The following is a 20,248-nucleotide window of genomic DNA, read 5'->3' as shown; positions in this document are numbered from 1 at the left end:
ATTTTGCTTTTGTGTTTGGCAGAGGGGGTTTATGTGACTAGCTCCCAATAAAAACCTTGGCCACCAAGTCTCTAACAAGCTCCCCTGGTAGACAATATTTCAGACATGTCACAACTTATTGCTGCGGGGAATGAAGTATATTCACTGAGATTCCACTGGCCAAAAACCCTTAGAAGTTTCTGAATGGCTTCCTCCAGACTTTGCTCCACGCATCTTTTTCCTTTGCCAATTATACACCGTCTCCTTTTGCTATAATAAATCATAGCCAAAAGTATGAGTATGTGCTGTATCCTGTAAGTCCTAATGAATCATGGAAACCAAGGGTGATCTTGGGGACCTCCTGAACCTGTATGTTTTCAGGTTTTGTTTTATAATATGGGCTAAATGTGAAAGAGAAAGGAGTGAGAGAGAGGGAGAGAGGGAAAGGAATAGGTAAGAAGAAAGAAAAAGTATGCTTTAAACTGAGTAATTCCTAGCTCTTTCCTTTCTTATGTGATATTCAAGCAGACATCACTTCCTCTACCTACCCTCAAGTTATTCCTTTCCCCAAAGAAAGCCACCTGCCGAATACCTCATCTGTTGCAAGCAGCCCACAGCATACTCTCGCACATATTGATCCGGATAGTTGAAATCTAGAAGCTCCAAGGCCTCCCGGGGGGGCAGTTTAGGCCAAATCTGAAGTAGTGCTTGAAGCTGTTAAAAAATTGAAAGTGGTTCAGAAATTACAGTGGAGAAAAATAATCTATTTTTTCTTGGCACACAGGAGCAGAGATGGGTCAAAAGAAAGGAAAAGCATACTTGCAATTACTTAGGCCTCAAAAATCCACTCCTGTTTGCATAAATTAATAAAGAATGTCTTCACTGGAATACTCTATAGTTTAAGCAAGTTTAAAAAGCTATGAGGTATTTACCTGGAAATAGAATGATACACTGAATATACAATTCTACAATCATTAGCCATTAAAAAATTTTGTAAAGGAAGGAAAGAGAGAGAGAGAAAGATATGATCAAGGAATAGTTAAAGGTAGGAGAATCTGGGTAGCTCAGTCAGTAAAGCATCCGACTCCTGATTTAGGCTCAGGTCATGATCTCACGGTTGGTGAGATGAAGCCCCACTTGTGAATCTGTGCTGACAGCAAGGAGCCTACTTGAGATTCTCTTTCTCCCTCTCTCTGCCCCTCTCCTGCTTACTCACATGCACAGGCATGCACACACTCGCGTACTCTTTCTCTCTTCTCAAAATAAGTAAATAAACTTTTTTAAAAAATTGATAATTATGATTCATGGCCCTTCAAAGGTCAATCCTATTGGACAAAATCTTATTCCTTAATATCTGATAGATTTCAATAGGTTTTCTTGGGTATCACATAAGGTAGCGTCTGGAATCCAAAGAAAACACACAAAATGCATGCTAGATTAGAGCTACAAAAACATGCAAATAAATGGAAATGAGTGAAGGACTTCTCTCACTTCACTGCTCAATCTCAGAGTCATATTTCAAGAGGTAGCTTGCAAGTATCTGTTGGCTAGCTGCCTTGTCATTTGTCATTCGACCTTTTGTGTTAAACTTGGGCTTTGAGAACTAAATAAAAAGTTTTTATTTTATTATTTTAATTCTGTTATTCAACTGTTCTGTTCTTATTAATTATGTCAAGTGCCGAAAATAGGTCAATAATACTTGAATGAATACCCAGCAGCTAAGTTAAAAGTTATTTTTTCATATCAAGCAAATTTAACCTCACTAAAGATACGTTTTAAGAAATTATCTTAATTTTTCTGGGGTGCATGGGTGACTTAATCAGTTGAGCACCCAACTCTTGATTTCAGCTCGGTCATGATCTCACGGTTCCTGAAATCGAGCCTTGTGATAGGTTCTGCTCTGACAGCATGGGGACTGCTTGGGATTCTCTCTCTTCCTCTCCCTATACTCCACCACCTCTCAAAATAAACTTTTAAAAAATAACTTAAATTTTACATTTGCAGAAAAAAAATAACACTTCTGAATTACTTTTAAAAATCTGATTACAGGGGCGCCTGGTGGGTCAGTCAGTTAAGTGTCTGCCTTCACCTCAGGTCACGATCTCACAGTTTGCAGGGTTGAGTCTCACATCGGGGTCTACCCTGACATCTCAGAGTCTGGAGCCTGCTTCAGATTCTGTCTCTCCCTCTCTCTCTGCCCCTCCTCTGCTCGTGCTCTGTCTCTCTCTGTCTCTCAAAGATAAATAAGTGTTTAAAAATTAAAAAAAAAAAAAAAAAAAGAAATTCTCTCTTAAAAAAATCTGATTACATGGTTATTATTACTATACATTTATATAAACTGCTAACAGCTATGAAATTTGATATTATGTTTACATAATAAATTACATAAAAGTTATTCAAAAATGTTCGCTTTTTAACTTTTACCTTAAATTTTTGTTTAATCATCCTTAAACTTGCATAAATAAAAAAATCTTTTTACTTGCTCTTTTTATGTATATAAAAAGACATATACTTATCCATGGTATCAAAATATCATAGGGATAGGGCTATTAGGAAAAAAATGTCTAAAAATGCTCCTAACCAGTGTAATAATGAAAAATAGTTTGACACATACTGGTTTGAAGATATGAAACACCTATCTCAGACCACTTTTTATCACTGATGGGACTTCCTCCCCACTTTGCCCAAAGTCCTAATAGACCAAAAGTCCTCACTATGGAAAGAGGAGTTGGGGGGACCACTTCCTGAGTGTCTGAAACCGTAGTTAAAAAAAAACTAGCATCCCCAGTTAACACATGGAATACAGCACTACACAAAAACAATACAGGGTAGATAATATTCTGTAATACTAGATGGTTAAACTATGCTGGGAGTTAAAAAGAACCCTACTATTGGAACAAAGTTACGTTTGGTAAGATTACTTATAATTGTAAAATAATTATCTAAATGTAAATTAAATAAATTTGCAAAACTCACTACTTTAGTTTAAGGAAGACTATGGGAGCCAATAGGGAAGAAAAATCTGACTCAGCCATATAAATAGTGAAAGCAGTACCAATTAACTACCAGCCTTTTGCAAAGACTATTGAAATCCCTTCCGCATTATGTCAACAGAATATTTTCTTGTGGATTAAAGGAAGGCTACTCTTTTTTAAATCTTGGAGCAGTGGGGAAGCTGGTCTTGTACAGAATTTTCATCTGCAGCTTTTGCCTTTAATATCAGAATATAAGCTTTGCACCAGGCTCTGGCTCTCCACTTCTTAAGGTAGTCAATTTATTAAAAATTCAGTTTATATTCTTTTGCATTCACTCACTGTAACTGGCAATGGGACAAAGTTGTGAAAGCAAACACATTACTTTTTATTCCATTAGCTCTTTTTCTTTAGACTACTAAAAAAAAAGGATTAGGATTGCCTTTCTTCTATCGAAATGGAAGACATTAATTTATATCAGTAAGCAATGCTTTAGATCACCTCATAGAAATAAGACAAATAGGCTAAATTCCTGAATGTAAAAACAATTTTCTGTCCCCAGGGTTCAAATAAAAATATTATGCATAAATTGGCTCATTCCATTTTCTGACTGTTGACCTAAGAAACCTCTCTCTCAGATACCTTTTAAGAGTTTAGCAAGAAATTTCTCCTATTCTAACGCTATACAAAATAATAATATGATGCATTTCTTGGATAAGCAGTTAGAATTGAACACTAATGGATACATGAGAAGCAGGCAGATATGCCAAATAAAAAATGCTTATGTCTTATATTCCACCATTACAGGGGTTTCATATAAAACTAACCTTGAATGTAAATAAGTAAATGGTTAGAAGGTAAGATGTCAAAACAATCAAAACCTATTTAAAAATGACAAAATTAGTTCCTTTTCAGAGTAAGCAATGTTCATATGGTCTAACTGTATAAACAGTTTAAATGAGGCACATTATAATACAATTACGTAACAAGATTCAAAAAACTGTTAAATACCAGAAATAAACTCAAAAGAAGTCCTTTCTAATTTTTTTTAATGTTTTATTTATTTCTGAGAGAGAAAGAGAGAGACTGCGTGAGCAGGGAAGAGTCAGAGAGAGGGAGACACAGAATCTGAAGCAGGCTCCGGGCTCTGAGCTGGCTGTCAGCACAGAGCCCACGAACCGTGAGATCATGACCTGAGCTTAAGTCGGACGCCCAACTGACTAAGCCACCCAGGCGCCCCAAAAGAAGTCCTTTCTAAACTTAGAGAAGTAAAATAATAAATTAAAATTTTTTAATATGTGTGATTAAAATAAATATGCATTTCCTGAAAATTTTTAAAAGTCATTATATGGGGCTCCTGAGTGGCTTAGTCTTGTTAAGCGTTAGACTTCAGCTCAGGTCATGATCTCATGGTTCATGGGTTCAAGCCCCACGCTGGGCTCTGTGCTGACAGTTCAGAGCCTGGAGGTTGCTTTAGATACTGTGTCTCCCTCTCTGCCCCTCCCTCGCTCACATTCTGTGTGTGTGTGTCTCTCAAAAATAAATATTTTAAAAAATTTTTTAAGTCATTATAGATTTTACATCTGCAACTAATAGAACACTGTATGTTTGTTAACTATAAATTTTTTTTTAATTTTTAAGTTACTATAGATTTACTAAGACCAGAAAACTTTTTTCAAAAAAAGATCAGTTGAATTCAAACAAGTAAGGTAAATAAATTTGATTATTTTAAGTATGCCAAATGTATTCATTCTGACTAAATAATCATTTCAAGTGTCTTTCTATACCGAGCACTGATAACCACTGCATTTAATAAATGACAGTGCTTTCTTCAGGGTTCTGAAAATTAAATCAAGAAACTAAAATTTGGTGGCATTTTGGAACAATTTTTTTCCTTTCTCTATGCCTAAAGGCAAACATTCATCAATACTGCCCAACTAAAATGAATGTTAAAATTGATTTAAAAGCTCTAAAACATCAGCTTCTAGAAAGAGGTAATTTTCAAGCAATACATGTTCATTTTAGAATAGTCACTGCAAAAATTAAAGTCATTTTAAGATTAAAACTTTGGAGCTCACTGATGAAACTGTTAGAAATAATCCAGAACCTACTACATGCAGGTAGTAAAAGCAATGCTTTAATTGTTCTTAGTGAAAGATATAGAAGACCTATCTAAAATCTGGAATTTTAAAATCTTAAACTTCCTAGTCTATCATTTAGAGTATATGTAAGAGTTTAAAACATGGAGATTTCTCCTATGGAAAATGATCTACGCTATAGCGATATTCCTATGTAAGAAAGGACAATGCACATGAAATCAACAAAGTAATATATATTCCCAAAAAGAATTACAAAAATTATCTTTTGCTCTTACCTGAGCAACATCCTCAAGTTTATTCCACTTGATCGACAGCAGTAATTTCGGCAGTGACTGTGGGAAATTCTCTCTGCAATCTTGTCGCAAAGTCCAAATAAGATCCATTTCGTTCTCACACAGTTGAGACAAAGGATCCCTGTCCAAGATTTCTTTCAGTACAGCAAGAAACTTTTTTCCACCTCGACTCTAAGAAAGCAAAATACTCATTCATTACATAATTCAATTCTGTGAACATCACTGGCAAACACTTAGCAAATTTATATATAATGAATTTATAAACAATTTATGAGCTTTAACATGATACTAAAGATCTAATTCATTAAAAAGATTACTAAGGATGGATGTTCTTTTTATATGTTTCATGGATAGAATATTAAATTTGTAAGCTAAGGATGAAGGGAAGAATTATTTTCAAACAGTTCTTAAAAAGAGGAGGAATACAGCTTCTTTAAAAATCCATGTGCAAACACTAGGTGGCAGAATTGCAATTTGGATTAGAGAGTCATTTATTCTTTGAACTGAATTTCTTTCTATCCTTCTATTTTAATTTTCAATTTCTATAAACAAATAAAATAACAAAGACAAACCAAACATACAAAGTTTTTAAAAAAAACTTGCTAGCTAGTCTTGCTAGCTCAGAGGCATAAAAACCATCTAGATTAAGCACTGAATCTTGGATAAAACTAAACATGAAACAAATACAGTTATCCCATTTTCTTTCTCAACCCTTATAAGAATAAACTAAAATAACAAAGATGGCCCATGCTATTTTTTGGAATGTGACTATGAACTGTACTAACATGAAAAAAAAATAGATTCGTTTCCCCATACTTAAAGAAAAACTTTATCATTTAAGATACTTACATTATTTTCTAAAGTAATAAGATTCAAAATAATATATGCATATGTACAAAAGAATGGGGATTATGACTGCCTACACAGAATTGTCTATGTAGAAAATCTGAAAGGATCAACAAAAATATTACTGGGACTAATACATAATTAAAGCAAAATTGGACACAGGTTAGTATACAAAAGTAAATCACTTTCCTATATATCAATAATGTAATTGGTATTGGAAAGTAAAAACCTAATACCACTTACATTAATACCCAGAAACATGAAAACTTAAGTATAAAACTAACAAAATACGTATATAATCTATATGAGGAAAACTACTGAACTCTAGTGAAAGAAATCAAAGAACTAAGTAAACAGAGAGATATTCCATGTTTACGAATAGGAAGATTCAATACTGTCAAAATGTCAGCTCTTCCCAACATAATCAATAGACTCAACGCAAACCCAATCAAAATTCTGTAGATATCAACAGTGATTCTAAAGTTTTATGGAGAGACAAAAGACCCAGAACAGCCAACACAATAACGTAGAAGAAAAAGGTTGAAGGAATGACACTACCCAACTTAGTAAAAATAAATGTGAAATACAAAACTATAAAACTCCTAGAAGATAATATAGATGAAAATCTAAATGACCTGGGATTTGGCAATGGTTTTTTACATTGTAACACCAAATGCGTGATCCATCAATAAAAGAACCAATAAGTTGGACTTCACTAAATTTAAAATTATCTCCTCTGTGAAAGACACTGTCAAGAGAATGAAAAGATAAGCTACAGATTGGGAGAAAATATCTTCAAAAAGACTTACCTGATAAAGAACTGTTATCCACATATACAAAGAACTCTGAAAACTCAACATACCATCAGACTAAAATATAAGTCAAAGACCTGAACAGACAGCTCACCAAACAAGGTACAGACATAATAAAAGCATATAAAAAATATGCTTTTTTATATCATAATTATGATATAATCATAATTATATATTATGATATATCATCATAAGGGAAATGCAAATTAGACAAAACGAGATAAGACTACACACCTATCAGAATGGCCAAAGTCCAGAACACTGACAACATCACATGCTGTTGAAGATGTGGAGCAACTCCTATTCACTGCTGGGTGGAATGCAAAATACTACAACTGCTTAGGAAGACAGTTTTGCAGTTTCTTACAAAACCAAAGATACTCTTACCATACAATCCAGTAATCACGCCCCTTATATTTACCAAAAGGATTTGAAAACTTACGACCACAAAAAACGCATGGATGTTTATAGTATCTTTATTCAAAACTGTCAAAAACTTAGAAACAACCCAGATGTCCTTCAGTGGGTGAATGGGTAAACCATAATACATACAGAGAATGGAATACTATTTAACGCTAAAAGGAAATGGGCTTTTATGCCACAAAAAGACATGGAGGACCCTTAAACACATAGTACTAAGGGAAAGAAGCCAGTTTGAAAAGACTGAATACTCTGATTCCAACTTATATAACATGTGGAAAAGACCAAACTATGTAGAGAATAAAAAGATCAGTGGTTGCCAGGGTGGGGGAGGATGAATTGTCAGAGCACAGGGGATTCACAGGATAGTAAAAATACTATGTAGGTTCATTCTTGGTAACAAATGTACCACTCTGGTGAATGATGTTGATAATGGGAAAGGGATATGCATGTGAAGGGGTAGGGATATATGAGAAATCTCTGTACCCTCCTCCCAATTTTGTTGTGATCCTAAAAATGTTCTTTAAAAAAATAAAATCTTATTTTACACGTGTGCTCACGTGTGTCTGCATGCACACACACACACACACACACACACTATGTATAATTACAGTGGTTTTATATTCAGACCCTCAACCTAAAAATGGTATGCTCTCTTTTACAGGCTTGACTGGGTTTCTCTGAAAAATTATCATGACAAGTCATCAGAATTTGAAAATCAAACTCCTACACTTACACATCTTAAAATGAAACCTGTTGTTGCAAACAACAAAGTATAAATTGTTCATGTCAGAGAAACGCAGACTGCTGTTAAATTAAATATTGCAAAAAGCTAGCAAACCTACTGTAATTTTGTGAATCAAAATTAGACTCTACAGGCCTACTATAAGTAAATCTCCCGAAGACCTACAAGTAAACTAAGAGGGGAGAGCAAAGGGGTTGGTTCTATAATTGTACTGTGATTGTTTACTGAGCTATGAAAAGCACAGCACTGAATAAAGCCAAGGTAAAAATAAACAACTACCAGAAATGTGGCAGGAAGCCCAAAGAAAACACAGAATCTTACATTCTTTTGCAAAACCCAAAACAATCAGTAATGAAAACTTATACTGTACGGGGTAAATGGTGAACTTATACACCTGTTCAAATGCTTGAACTAAAATAAGAAAATGGTGGAAAGCAATTTAACACTAACATTCATTTTCTCTATTTTTCTTTATGTTTAGGCTTTATAAAATCATATACATATTATGATATAAAGGTGATCATTGACTAAAATGAAACAAAACAAATATACTTTGCTATAAGCACATCAAAAAATAACCATGGCTCTTTCCACCCCCTTCCCTATGGTGGGGGGTGCATGGGGAGGGGGGTGGCATGAAAGGAAGAAGCCATCTCTGTAACATAAAAGTTCAGGGAGAAGCAAATATTGATACAGAAGCCACAGGAAGTTGTCCAGAGACCTAGCTAACATAATTAACGAAGGTGGCTACACGAAACAACAGCTTTTCGATGTGGACGAAACACTTTTATATTCAAAGAAAATGCCATCTAAGACTTCCACAGCTACAGAGGAGAAGTCAATGTCTGGCTTCAAAGCTTCAAAGGACAGGCAGACTCTCCTGTTAGGGCTAATACAGCCAGTGACTTTAAGTTGAAGCCAGTACTCAATGACCATTCCAAAATCCAATGGCCATTAAGAATTATACTAAATCTACTCTGCCTGTGCTCTATAAATGGAACAACAAAGCCTGATGACAGCACATCTGTTTACAACATGGTTTACTGAATATTTTATACTCACTGTTGAGACCTACTGGTCAGAAAAAAAGATTCTTTTCAAGATGTTAGTGCTGACAATGCACCTGGTCATCCAAGAGCTCTGATGGAGATGTCCAATCAGACTGACGTTGTTTTCATGCCAGCTAACACAATATCCATCCTACAGCCCATGGATCAAGGAGTAATTTCAACTTTCAAGTCTTATTATTTAGGAAATACATTTTGTAAGGTCAAAGTTGCCATAGTGATCCCTCTGATGGATCTGGGCAAAGTAAATTGAAAACATTCTGGAAAGGATTCACCATTCTAGATGCCATTAAGAACACTCATCATTCATGGAAGAGGTCAAAATAGCAACATTAACAAGGAGTTTGGAAGAAGTTGTTTCCAATCCTCATGGATGACTTTGAGTGTTTCAAGACTTCAGTGGAGGAAGTAACTGCAGATGTGGTGAAAACAGCAAGAGAACTAGAAGTGAAGCCTGAAGATGTGACAGATGTGCTGCAATCTCATGATAAAACTTGAACAGATGAGGACTTGTTTCTTATGGATGAACAAAGAAAGTGGGGTTTTTATTATTTTAAAGTTTATTCATTTTTGAGAGACAGACTATGAGTGGGGGAGGGGGCAGAGAGAGAGAGAGAGAGACACACACACACACACACACACACACACACACACAGAATCTGAAGCAGGCTCCAGGCTCTGAGCTGTCAGCACAGACCCCAATGTGGGGCAAAGACTCACGAACCGTAAGATCATGACCTGAGCCGAAGTTGGATGCTTAACCAACCAAGCCACCCAGGTGCCCCAAAGAAAGTGATTTCTTGAAACAGAATCTACTGCTGGTAAACATGCTGTGAAGTCTGTTGAAATGACAACAAAGGATTTAGAATACCACATAAACTTGGTTGATAAAGCAGCATAAGGGATTGAAAGGACTGACTCTAATTTTGAAAGAAGTTTTATTGTGGGTAAAATGCCACTAAACAGACTGCATGCTGCAGAGGAATCATTCCTAAAAGGAAAGAGTCAATTAATGCAGCAAACTTCATTGTTGTCTTATTTTAATAAGTGCCATGGCCATCCCAACCTTCAGCAACTTCCATCCTGGTGAGAAGCCATCAACATCAAGGCAAGAATTTCTACCACCAAAAAGATTACAACTTGCTGAAAATGATTAGCACTTTTTAACAAAAAGTGTTTTTAAATTAAGGTATGTACATTGTTGTTAAGGAGTAATGCTACTGCACGTGCGAGATTACAGCACAGTGTAAACATAACTTTTATATGCCCTGGGAAACCAAAATATTCATGACTCTCTTTATTGTGATATTCCCTTTATTGCAGTGGTCTGGAACAGAACCCAGAGTATCCCCAAGGTATGCCTATAATTGCCTAATAAGCTGATAAGCATATAGCTGTAATAAACCTCTTTTCTTTCATTAACATGGAAGTGCTGCTCAAAGTATTTATAGTAGTAGATGACTTCTACTGCAGGACTATTTTTGAGAACTCTAATGGCAAAGCAGAAGACACCCTGGGCCAGACATTTCTCCAACTAGCCAGTATTAAATAATGCTTTGATTCTGTGTAAATGAAAAAAACCATACATTATCTCCATTTTGCCTTCTGGACTCTATATAATTAACCATTCTATGTAGACTGGCCTTATACTGAAGACACAAAAACTATAAACAGACAACATGATAACAGAACATTAGATTAGACTCAGCAAAGTATTAAACTATCTTAAGAGTAAAAACATTATGCTAAAAAGTATAGGTGGTAGAAAAATTACATACATTGTAAATTAAACAAAGTAATCTATTTTGTAGTTCTGGGGTACAAACAATGGGCATGTATGGCAGAAACTACTGTCTGTCCCTCAGTATGCATTCTGCTCTTCTTCCTTTATATAAATGATATCCTCAAAAAAGAAAGGGTGCGGGGGCGCCTGGGTGGCTTAGTCGGTTAAGCGTCCGACTTTCTCTTAGGTCATGATCTCGCGGTTCGTGGGTTCGAGCCCCGCGTCGGGCTCTGTGTTGACTGCCAGCTCAGAGCCTGGAGCCTGTTTCAGTCTGTGACTCCCTCTCTCTCTGACCCTCCCCTGCTCACGCTGTCTCTCTCTCTCCCTCCTAGAAATAAGTAAAAATATTTAAAAAAAAAAAAGAAAGGGTGCGGCCTCTACTCTTGCTTTTCCTATTCCTGCTGGCTACACCATAATATACAAGAAGCTGAAGCACCAGTATTAAACTCTGAGATATAAAGTATACACTAACATGATAGAGCACCAAGATGGAAGAAACCTGGTTCCCCGGCACGGTAAATCCTAGCCTGATTATACATACTGTTACATAAGATAAATAAAATTACAGCCTCTTCATTCAACTGAATCATATTCAAAAGACAACACTATCAATCTATGAGGTGGCATAGCATCCCTTAAAGACCAGCGGCTGGGGGTGCCTAGCTGGTTCGGTCAGTAGTGCATGCAACTCTTGATCCCAAGCCCCATGTAGGGCATGAAGCCTACTTTAAAATACACAAATAAATTTAAAAAACACTAGCTGCTGAACCTGTGCTTAAAGAGTTTGCCATTGAACACAGACCATCTACAAACAGCTGCAATTCAACAAAAAACATTAGTATGTACATACTCATATACACTCTCAGACTATGCTGGCATAAGAGTATGGTCATCCACAAGCTCAGACCATAAATAAGATGAAAGTAACTAAGTACGAGAAAGGGTCATTTTAAAACCTTAATACTTACTGATACATTAGCACTGTCACTGCTTGCAATCTCAGCTGCCTTTTCGATTATCTGTTAAAAAAAAAAAAAAAACTTTTAAAATTAAATTTTGGCTTTTGCATTTGTAAAATTTTAATTGTAAATGATTATAATTATACTTAGACTACAAAAAACAACATATGGTCTGGCATTTCTATGCTTTATAATGTAAACATGAATTTTAAATGCAAAATGGTATTATGCAGTGATTCCCAATCTGAAACTTTTTTTAGTCTTATTAAAAAATATTTTTTACTTATTTTTGAGAGAGAGTGTGAGTGGGGAGGGGCAGAGAGAGAGGAGGACAGAGGATCAGAAATGGGCTCTACAGTGACAGTAGCAAGCCTGATATAGGGCTGGAACTCACAAACCGTGGGATCATGACCTAAGCCTAAGTTGGACACTCAACTGAGCCAACCAAGTGCTCCTCCCTCCCCCACAGCCCAGTGTTTAAACTCTTGACAATTGGGAATCAATGGTATTATTATTAGGGACTGTAACTCCTAGGATGCACCAGCATTGTCTCAAGATAAAACGGCTTGCATATGTATGTGACTGAATTTTAAATACAGGTAAATATTTTCTGCTTAAGAAAATGCAAAGGTATATAAGAGTTACTAAATAAATAATAAGCTTTTGTCACTGTTTTTCTGAATTAACATAACAAAAGTAGAATATCAAGAGACAGCCTAAAAACATCTTTTGAATTCATTAAGTTCTAAAGAGGCACTGTTTTTTTTTTTTTTTTTTTTTAGTTTATTTATTTTGAGAGAGAGAGAATGAGGTAGAGGCAAAGAAAGAGGGAAAATCCCAAGCAGGCTCCACACTGTCAGCAAAGAGCCCAATGAGGGGCTCGAACCCATGAACTAACTGTGAGATCATGACCTGAGCCAAAATCAAAAGATAGATGCTTAAACTGAGCCACCCCAGCACCCCTTAAAGGGACTCTGATTCTTGAAAAGATGGGAAAATTAGTGGTTAAAGAATATGAAGATTTATATCCTGTTACTGAGTTATATAATCCTAATTGAATAATTTATGTATAACAAATGAATAAAATGTATGAAAAGTAGCTATGACTTCTAGTTAAATTTCTATTCTAAGGAATAAAGCCATGGCATGAATGCAAACAGGAGTCAAAATGTACCTTTTTCTACTTAATGTACAATAAGGTATATGGGTCTTGACATATTTGAGATTTCTGCTGTACTAACCATTATATATTACTAATCAGAAAAATATTTTAGAAGAATTTGAAATAAGGTTTTTTAAAATTTTTTAAGTTTATTTATTTATTTTGAGAGAGACAGAGACAGCACAAGCGAGGGAGGGGTAGAGAGAGATGGAGTGAGGGAGAATCCCAAGCAGGGTCCGCACTGACAGGTGCGGGCCTTGAATGGGCCATGAGATCATGACCTGATCTGAAACCTAGAGTCAGATGCTTAGCTGAATGAACTACCTAACCACCCTGAAAAGTTACTTCTTATGTGGATAAAATTCAATTAAAATGAAAGTAAAGAAGAAACATTAGGAAACAAGCTTAATTTACATACTACTTTAAAAATCTATTCTATACAGGTGTGGTAGTGCTGGATTTTAAAATACAATTAATTTGAATATTAGTGTAATATCAATTTTATTCATTCATTCACTCATTTAAAATTTCTATGTCTTTTGAAAAACAGAGAGAGCACAAGCAGGGGAGGGGCAGAGAGCCTGACCAAGCAGGCTCTTCACTGGCAGTACAGAGACTGATGCAGGGCTCAAACTCATGAACCGTAATTTCATGACCTGAGCCAAAATCAAGAGTCGAATGCTTAACTGACTGGGCCAAGAGGCGAGGTGCCCAATATAATATCAACTTTTAAAGGAAGTTTATTCACATATACATTAAGGAAATAAAATAACCTAGTTACTATCTGACAATTTGCTCCAAGATTTTCTCATAAAAATCAGCATAAAATCATACCTGAAACAATGATGCCAAGCCTGAAGATACAACATATGACAGCTTAGCTCTCTTAGAACATAAATTAGCAAAGCCCCGCTTTCAAATCCACCAGACATCCACCAGATCCCCAAGATAAGTAGTTTGTATACTAAGGAAATGTGTTTAGAAATGGAAGTCCTTGCTATAGATTCTGCATAGATTAGTAAGGCCTGCCTCAGGAAGCCTTACTAATAGGAATATTCAATATAAATTATCTGTTCTTTGACTATCAATTCTAACAAAAGCAGTGGCTATGTCTTTAATCCCTGAACATGCTGAGCAAACTTTAAGTACACTTCACATGCTCAGATTTACATATGAATGCATTTATAGCCATTTTAAATTGAAAAGAACCTCAGAGAATCATTATGATTTTCTCATTTTATAAATGGAAATCTGACCTCCAGAGATACCATATTTCACTCGGTCAGTGATAAAGCCAAGACTAAATAAGAATTAGCTGGCTCCAGGCTCAGTGGTCTTTCCACTGAATCAAGCTATCAATGTATGTGTCATTTTCAAAGAAAAAGTAAGTTTTTATAAAGTTTAATTATAAACATGTAGAGCCAATAACTAATAATTTGATGATTTTCATAGAGTGGACTTTTAAATAATTAGCTTACCTTATCAAAGGGAGGATAATAATAAGGTTGTTTTTTATTCTCCGGGAATTTGATATGCAAGGCTGTTGCATTTTCAGTATATGGATTTGTCTGAACAGTTCCCATTGGATTCAACATTTCTTCAAGTTCATCTAAAATATGCAAATAATTTTGAATCTTAAAAAATGTTTTTGAAACTAAACTAAAATTCTTAATAGATTTAAACTATGAAAATTATTTTTAAAGTACGTTACCTAAGGAATTTGGCAGACAATTGTATCACTAAGCCTCTAATTTTCTGTTAACACGACATGAGAGTTGAATGTTAGTTTACAAAGAATCTCTAAAATGATAAAGTTTATAAAAATTAATACCTACCTCACATCTTTCTTCAATTTGGTAAGTATTCTCAATCTTGAAAAAAACTTAATTGGAATTGCTCCCCATCAAAATAAGGTAACCCACAAAATTTTCATAACTTCATCACATATAAGGATTTCTTATTTTCTGTGGTCACCACGGTACCCAACTGTTATTTCTGAGAGTCATCAATGACATTCTTTAGGACAAACCTAATGCTATTTATGTTCCTAGATCATTCCATAACTGCTGATACAGTTAAACACCCCTCCAGTAGTTTCTGCAAGACTCCATTCAAGTGGTTCTGTTATAAACTGCTTCTTTCTTATAGTATGCTCCCATACTCTAAAATGGTCCATTCACAGAAGTGTGCAGAGGAATCTTAGATTCAATGTTCTCATAAAACCCTGGAGTTCATACAATTTTCATTTCACAGATAAATAATTAAAAAGACATTAACAGTTTATCTCAAAATAAGAGAACAGAATAGCACTACATCCTCAACTGTCCCCTCTGCAAACTAGTATGTCCTTCCTTATATTGATTTTTAGCACAGTTGTTCTCTCCTAAGGAAATAAAAGATAAAAATCCACTGTGTCCAGGCATAATGTCCAGACACTATGCACACCCGAATTATTACCAATGCTAGAAAATCTTTACAAAGTATTTGCAAGTTTCAGGTCCTTGATCAATTCTTTGCTCGTTTAATACAGTCAAATTTCAAAGATTCTACTGTCACCCAGAAGGAAGCAATTCTCATCATTTATACACTTCTAAATCAGATTTCTCAGCAAATTAAAATCCTATACTTATGGTAGCATTATATTTCCTTGTAAAGTAAAATGTACCACTTTAGCATTCTTATCAGTCCCAAACATATAGAGGTAACCTTGCTTAAAAGTGGTTACAAAAAAGGCACCCTAATATAGAGAGTACAAATTGGTACAATCTCTAATTAGAGAGCAATTTGTGATTATTTATTACAATTACAAATGTATTTATTCTTTTTTTATTTTAAAATTCCAAGTTTTAATTTTTTTAAGTTTTTATTTTGAGTTAATCTATAGTGATTTATCAGTTTGAGCTGTACAATAACAAATGTATTTTGTCTTCAACTCAATAAACCCACCTCTAAGAATTATCTTAGACATATACCTGCACTTATATAAGCAAGGTTATTCATTGTAACACTTGCTTAAATTATCAAAAGATAGGTCTACTTTAAATGTATCTTTTTTTTTTAAATGTTTTATTTATTTCTACGAGAGAGAGAGAGACAGCATGAGCAGGGGAGGGTCAGAGAGAGAGGGAGTCACAGACTGAAACAGGCTCCAGGCTCCGAGCTGGCAGTCAGCAGACGCGGGGCTCGAACCCACGAACCGCGAGATCATGGCCTAAGCGAAAGTCGGATGCTTAACCGACTAAGCCACCCAGGCGCCCCAAGATAGGTCTACTTTAAAAAGCATCAGCAGCACTCTATGTAGATACACAGGGGTTAAAAGAGCAAAGAGCAGAACACTGCACAGAATATGCTATTTTGTTTAACAATGGGGGGAAAAAAGAAATCTACATTTGTATTTCCTAGTGAAAGATATAAAAGCAACCAATAATGTGATTATATACCCTTTCATGAAGACCTAGAGACTCCAGATAATAGATTATTTGAAAAAAAAAAAAATAGATTATTTGTATTTCAGCCTCCCTCCTATGGGAATAATGTGACAATTCCAGAGCTGATACATGCAGAGCAAATGTGTTCATTTATTATTTTTCACATTACATTTTGTTAGAGATGAAATCAGGTTCATGTTATGCCAAGTTAATACTGCCCAAAATCATTAATTCTGCTAAAAATATGAGTCAAGTTGCTTGGTGATTCTGGAGAACATGTGTGAATCTAAATTAAGATTTTTAAAAAAGTCTAACTGCTGAAATTCATAATTTTTACTGTTAAAAAACTCATCGTTTCTCTTAAGAAACGTATATATGCACGTTATTCTCCTATATTTGGGGAATAACGTGATTAGTAAAAACTACTGAAAGTATATGCAGGGAAGAGGACAAATGAAAAGTATATACATATAAAATATTAAAATATGAGTTTTAAATCTATCTGTGAGGAACTGATTATCCAAAACCAATTTTTCAGATGGCAACTACTAATAAGTGAATATTTTCAAATATCTGTCACCCACAAAATAATTTTAAAATGCAAGTAAGGTCATAATTTTATTAACTATATTAATGAACTATGAAGGCAGAGGGAAAAAAGAAAACCACTATTATAATGCAAAGCTTATACTAAAAATTTCCAACATTCAAAAAAAAACTATGGAATAATGGAAAGAGTCAAGCGATGTTTTGTACAAACCCTGGTTTTGAACCAATTACAGAAGATTGCTGGTTTTGAACAAATTATGTAAGATTGACTAACTTATCATCTTTGAGGTTCACTTTTCTCATCTGTAAAATGGAGATAAACCTATCTACCTTATTGGGACACTCTGAATAATATGTAAGAAATATAGATAAATTATAGCTCAAATTTCAGGTTAAAGCCAACTAAACAACATTTATTGTATTTTTACTATTCCTCTGATATTAGTGAATGTGCCTTCTCTTAGGGCAGGAAATTTAGTACAACTAGAAGCAACAAAGGTTGTTATAAGACATTGTTTCATAGGAAAGTTTCTCCAAAACCTGTAAAACTAAAATGTTAAAAACAAGAATATACTAAGATAATAAATATATTCAGATATAAATCACTTTTTCATCATATTAAAACAATCTGTGAGAATCTGTTTTAGAATAAATAATAAAGATATGAAATGACGGTTTCTTTACTAAACTAAAAGAATAGTGAGTCATAAAGAAACATTAACTAGTCCACATGCCAAAAGTTACTCTTTAAGGATTAGGATATAAATCTTACCAGGAAATGAAGACCAGCTGTGCAATATTATGTCTCCAGATCTCAACTGTCCTTTAAAGTCAAAAACCATTGTATTTACCCAAGCTACAGGATAATGCTGTTGAAAAAGATATCATTGTATAAATAAGCTGAAAATGAACTTTAGCATGTAAATGTATACATGCCCTTTGTTTCAAAAATTTAATTCTAGAAACTTCTAGAGTTCCAGATGATTTCCACAAATCATCCAAAATAAACAACATATACATGGGAAAATGTTCAAGATCTTTACAGTGGTTCAAGAAAACTCTGTAAGTCGGGGCACCTGGGTGGCTCAGTCGGGTAACCATCCGACTTCAGCTCATGATCTCACTGCTCGTGAGTTCGAGCCTCGCGTCAGGCTCAGCTAGCTCAGAACCTAGAGCCTGTTTCGGATTCTGTGTCTCCCTCTCTCTCTGACTCTCCCTGTGCATACCGTCTCTCTCTCAGAAATAAATAAAACATTAAAAAAAAATTTTTTTAAGAAAACTCTGAAAGCCAATTAATGTCTCATGATAAAATAACATATCCAAAAAAAAGTACTTAATGTATAAACATTCCAAGTGATAAGAAATTTTTAATGATTCAAGAAAATATGTGTGATATAATGCCAGGCTATATGTTTTAAGAGCTTTAAACCTAAGTAAATCTTAATAGTAGGAGAAGGCAATGTCTCTTGGTATTGTAGAATTTATTTATATTTCTAAAAAGGAAGCACCAAGCTCATAAGCATATACAGACATTTAGACCAATTAACTTGGTCACGATGTAGCAAAAATCCTTATAGTCAAATGCTTTGAGTAAAATTCTGTATCAGTGGAAGAAAAAACACTGAGGAAATAACTCTTTTGTGACCTTTACATCCTAAAATTTATTTTTTTAACTATACGATAATAGCCTGAGGAAAAGCCTTATATTCTCACACTAAAAAATAAAATATACAAATTCATGTACATAAATATAGCATCCAGTTTTTTAAAAAACATATACAATTCATGTCCCCATGCCTCCAAAATACTTTTCAAAACTTAGAAGAAAATGAAAAACACCTGACCAAAAATAAGAAATGGGAAATGAGAATATCAAAACAGGTATACCATGCCTTTTCCACAGCCTCAAAATTTAAGAAAGTCTGAAAACTAAAGGTTTATCCATTAGTTGAGCATCCATCTGACTTCAGCTCAGGGCATGATCTTGAGGTTCGTGAGTTCCAGCCCCACATTAGGCTTAGTGATATCAGTGTGGAGCTTGCTTTGGATCCTCTGTTCCCTTCCCTCTACCCCTCCCCACTCATGCTCTCTCTCTCTCTCTCTCTCAAAAATAAATAAACCTTTAAAAAAAATAACTCATTTGACAGTAAAACATGGTCAGAAATGGCATGAACTTAACTGATACTCATCTGTCTCATTCAGTATGAATATTCATATATTTCACTGTTAGATAGTAATGTGTTTGATTACAGACTTGTGCCCCAGATCCCACAAGGTGTGCTGAGTGAAGCATGTTGTGTGATCTTTCTAAAATTCAAAAAATTCTGAGTGTTCAAGCATATGTGGCATCTAGAATTTTAGTTAAGGGACTGTGGACACATAATTTTTTAAATCTTTTCATTCTTTTTTATCTATATTTTTTCTTTAGTTTATTTATTTTGAGGGGGGTATGGGCAGGGCAGGGGCAAAGAGAGAGGAACAGAGAATCCAAAGCAAGCTCTGTGTTGTCAGCACAAAGCTCGACCCAGGGCTTGAACTCACAAAACATGAGATTGTGACCTGAGCCAAAGTCAGATGCTTAAGTGACTGAGCCACCCAGGCACCCCTCACCTATATCTTCTTAAAAGTATTATATTTATAATAGAACACTTACAGTAGGACATTTACTACAACAAATCTGCCAGAAAAGAAATTGAATCAACAGAACATAAAAATGGAGATTTACTGTCTTTTTAAAATCACTTCTTATGCACCAAAGTTATAAAATTTCACTTATACTACTCAATTATTTCAGAGAGTCATAAAATTATTCCATTATAAAAATTTTTTCAGTAGCGTATAATTACCACTTTCCCAGATTTCCGGATGGTCTGATACTTAGATGGATTAATAGTTTTAGTCGATTTTTTCGTTTTCACTTTATCCAAAACTGCATAAATAGCAAAACATAATCGAGCCATTCGTGGCAGGTCACAAGTATTTATATCAAATTCCAGTGGTTCATTCCAAATGTGGTCATTTTTCCCTGATATCTCTGAGCTTACAATGGTTTTACACAGGAGTTCGGTACCATGAAAAAGGCCAGCCCTGACATGAACCTATAATAAAGGAGACAAAAACACAGATTTATGAAT

At 34.8% G+C, this 20,248-nt stretch overlaps 1 protein-coding gene across 5 annotated transcripts in view; it reads right to left on the bottom strand.

Moving 5' to 3' along the window:
• The window catches only part of PIK3CB (phosphatidylinositol-4,5-bisphosphate 3-kinase catalytic subunit beta), a 164,462-nt gene that overhangs the window by 42,017 nt on the left and 102,197 nt on the right, over positions 1-20,248 (bottom strand). For all 5 annotated transcript variants that reach the window (XM_039218206.1, XM_039218208.1, XM_039218209.1 and 2 more), the window contains 6 exons: positions 19,961-20,212; positions 17,887-17,983; positions 14,616-14,746; positions 11,985-12,035; positions 5,326-5,514; positions 572-693 (listed from right to left, as the gene is read on the bottom strand). In XM_039218206.1, the coding sequence (XP_039074137.1) occupies positions 572-693; positions 5,326-5,514; positions 11,985-12,035; positions 14,616-14,746; positions 17,887-17,983; positions 19,961-20,212 (842 nt within the window). The remainder of the gene's footprint in view (positions 1-571; positions 694-5,325; positions 5,515-11,984; positions 12,036-14,615; positions 14,747-17,886; positions 17,984-19,960; positions 20,213-20,248) is intronic.

Source organism: Hyaena hyaena, unplaced genomic scaffold (genome assembly GCF_003009895.1).
Source record: "Hyaena hyaena isolate Hyena2069 unplaced genomic scaffold, ASM300989v1 scaffold_745, whole genome shotgun sequence".
Classification (NCBI taxonomy): domain Eukaryota; kingdom Metazoa; phylum Chordata; class Mammalia; order Carnivora; family Hyaenidae; genus Hyaena; species Hyaena hyaena.
Note: the sequence above shows the minus strand (reverse complement) of the source record. Positions and strands in the feature narration are given on the sequence as shown.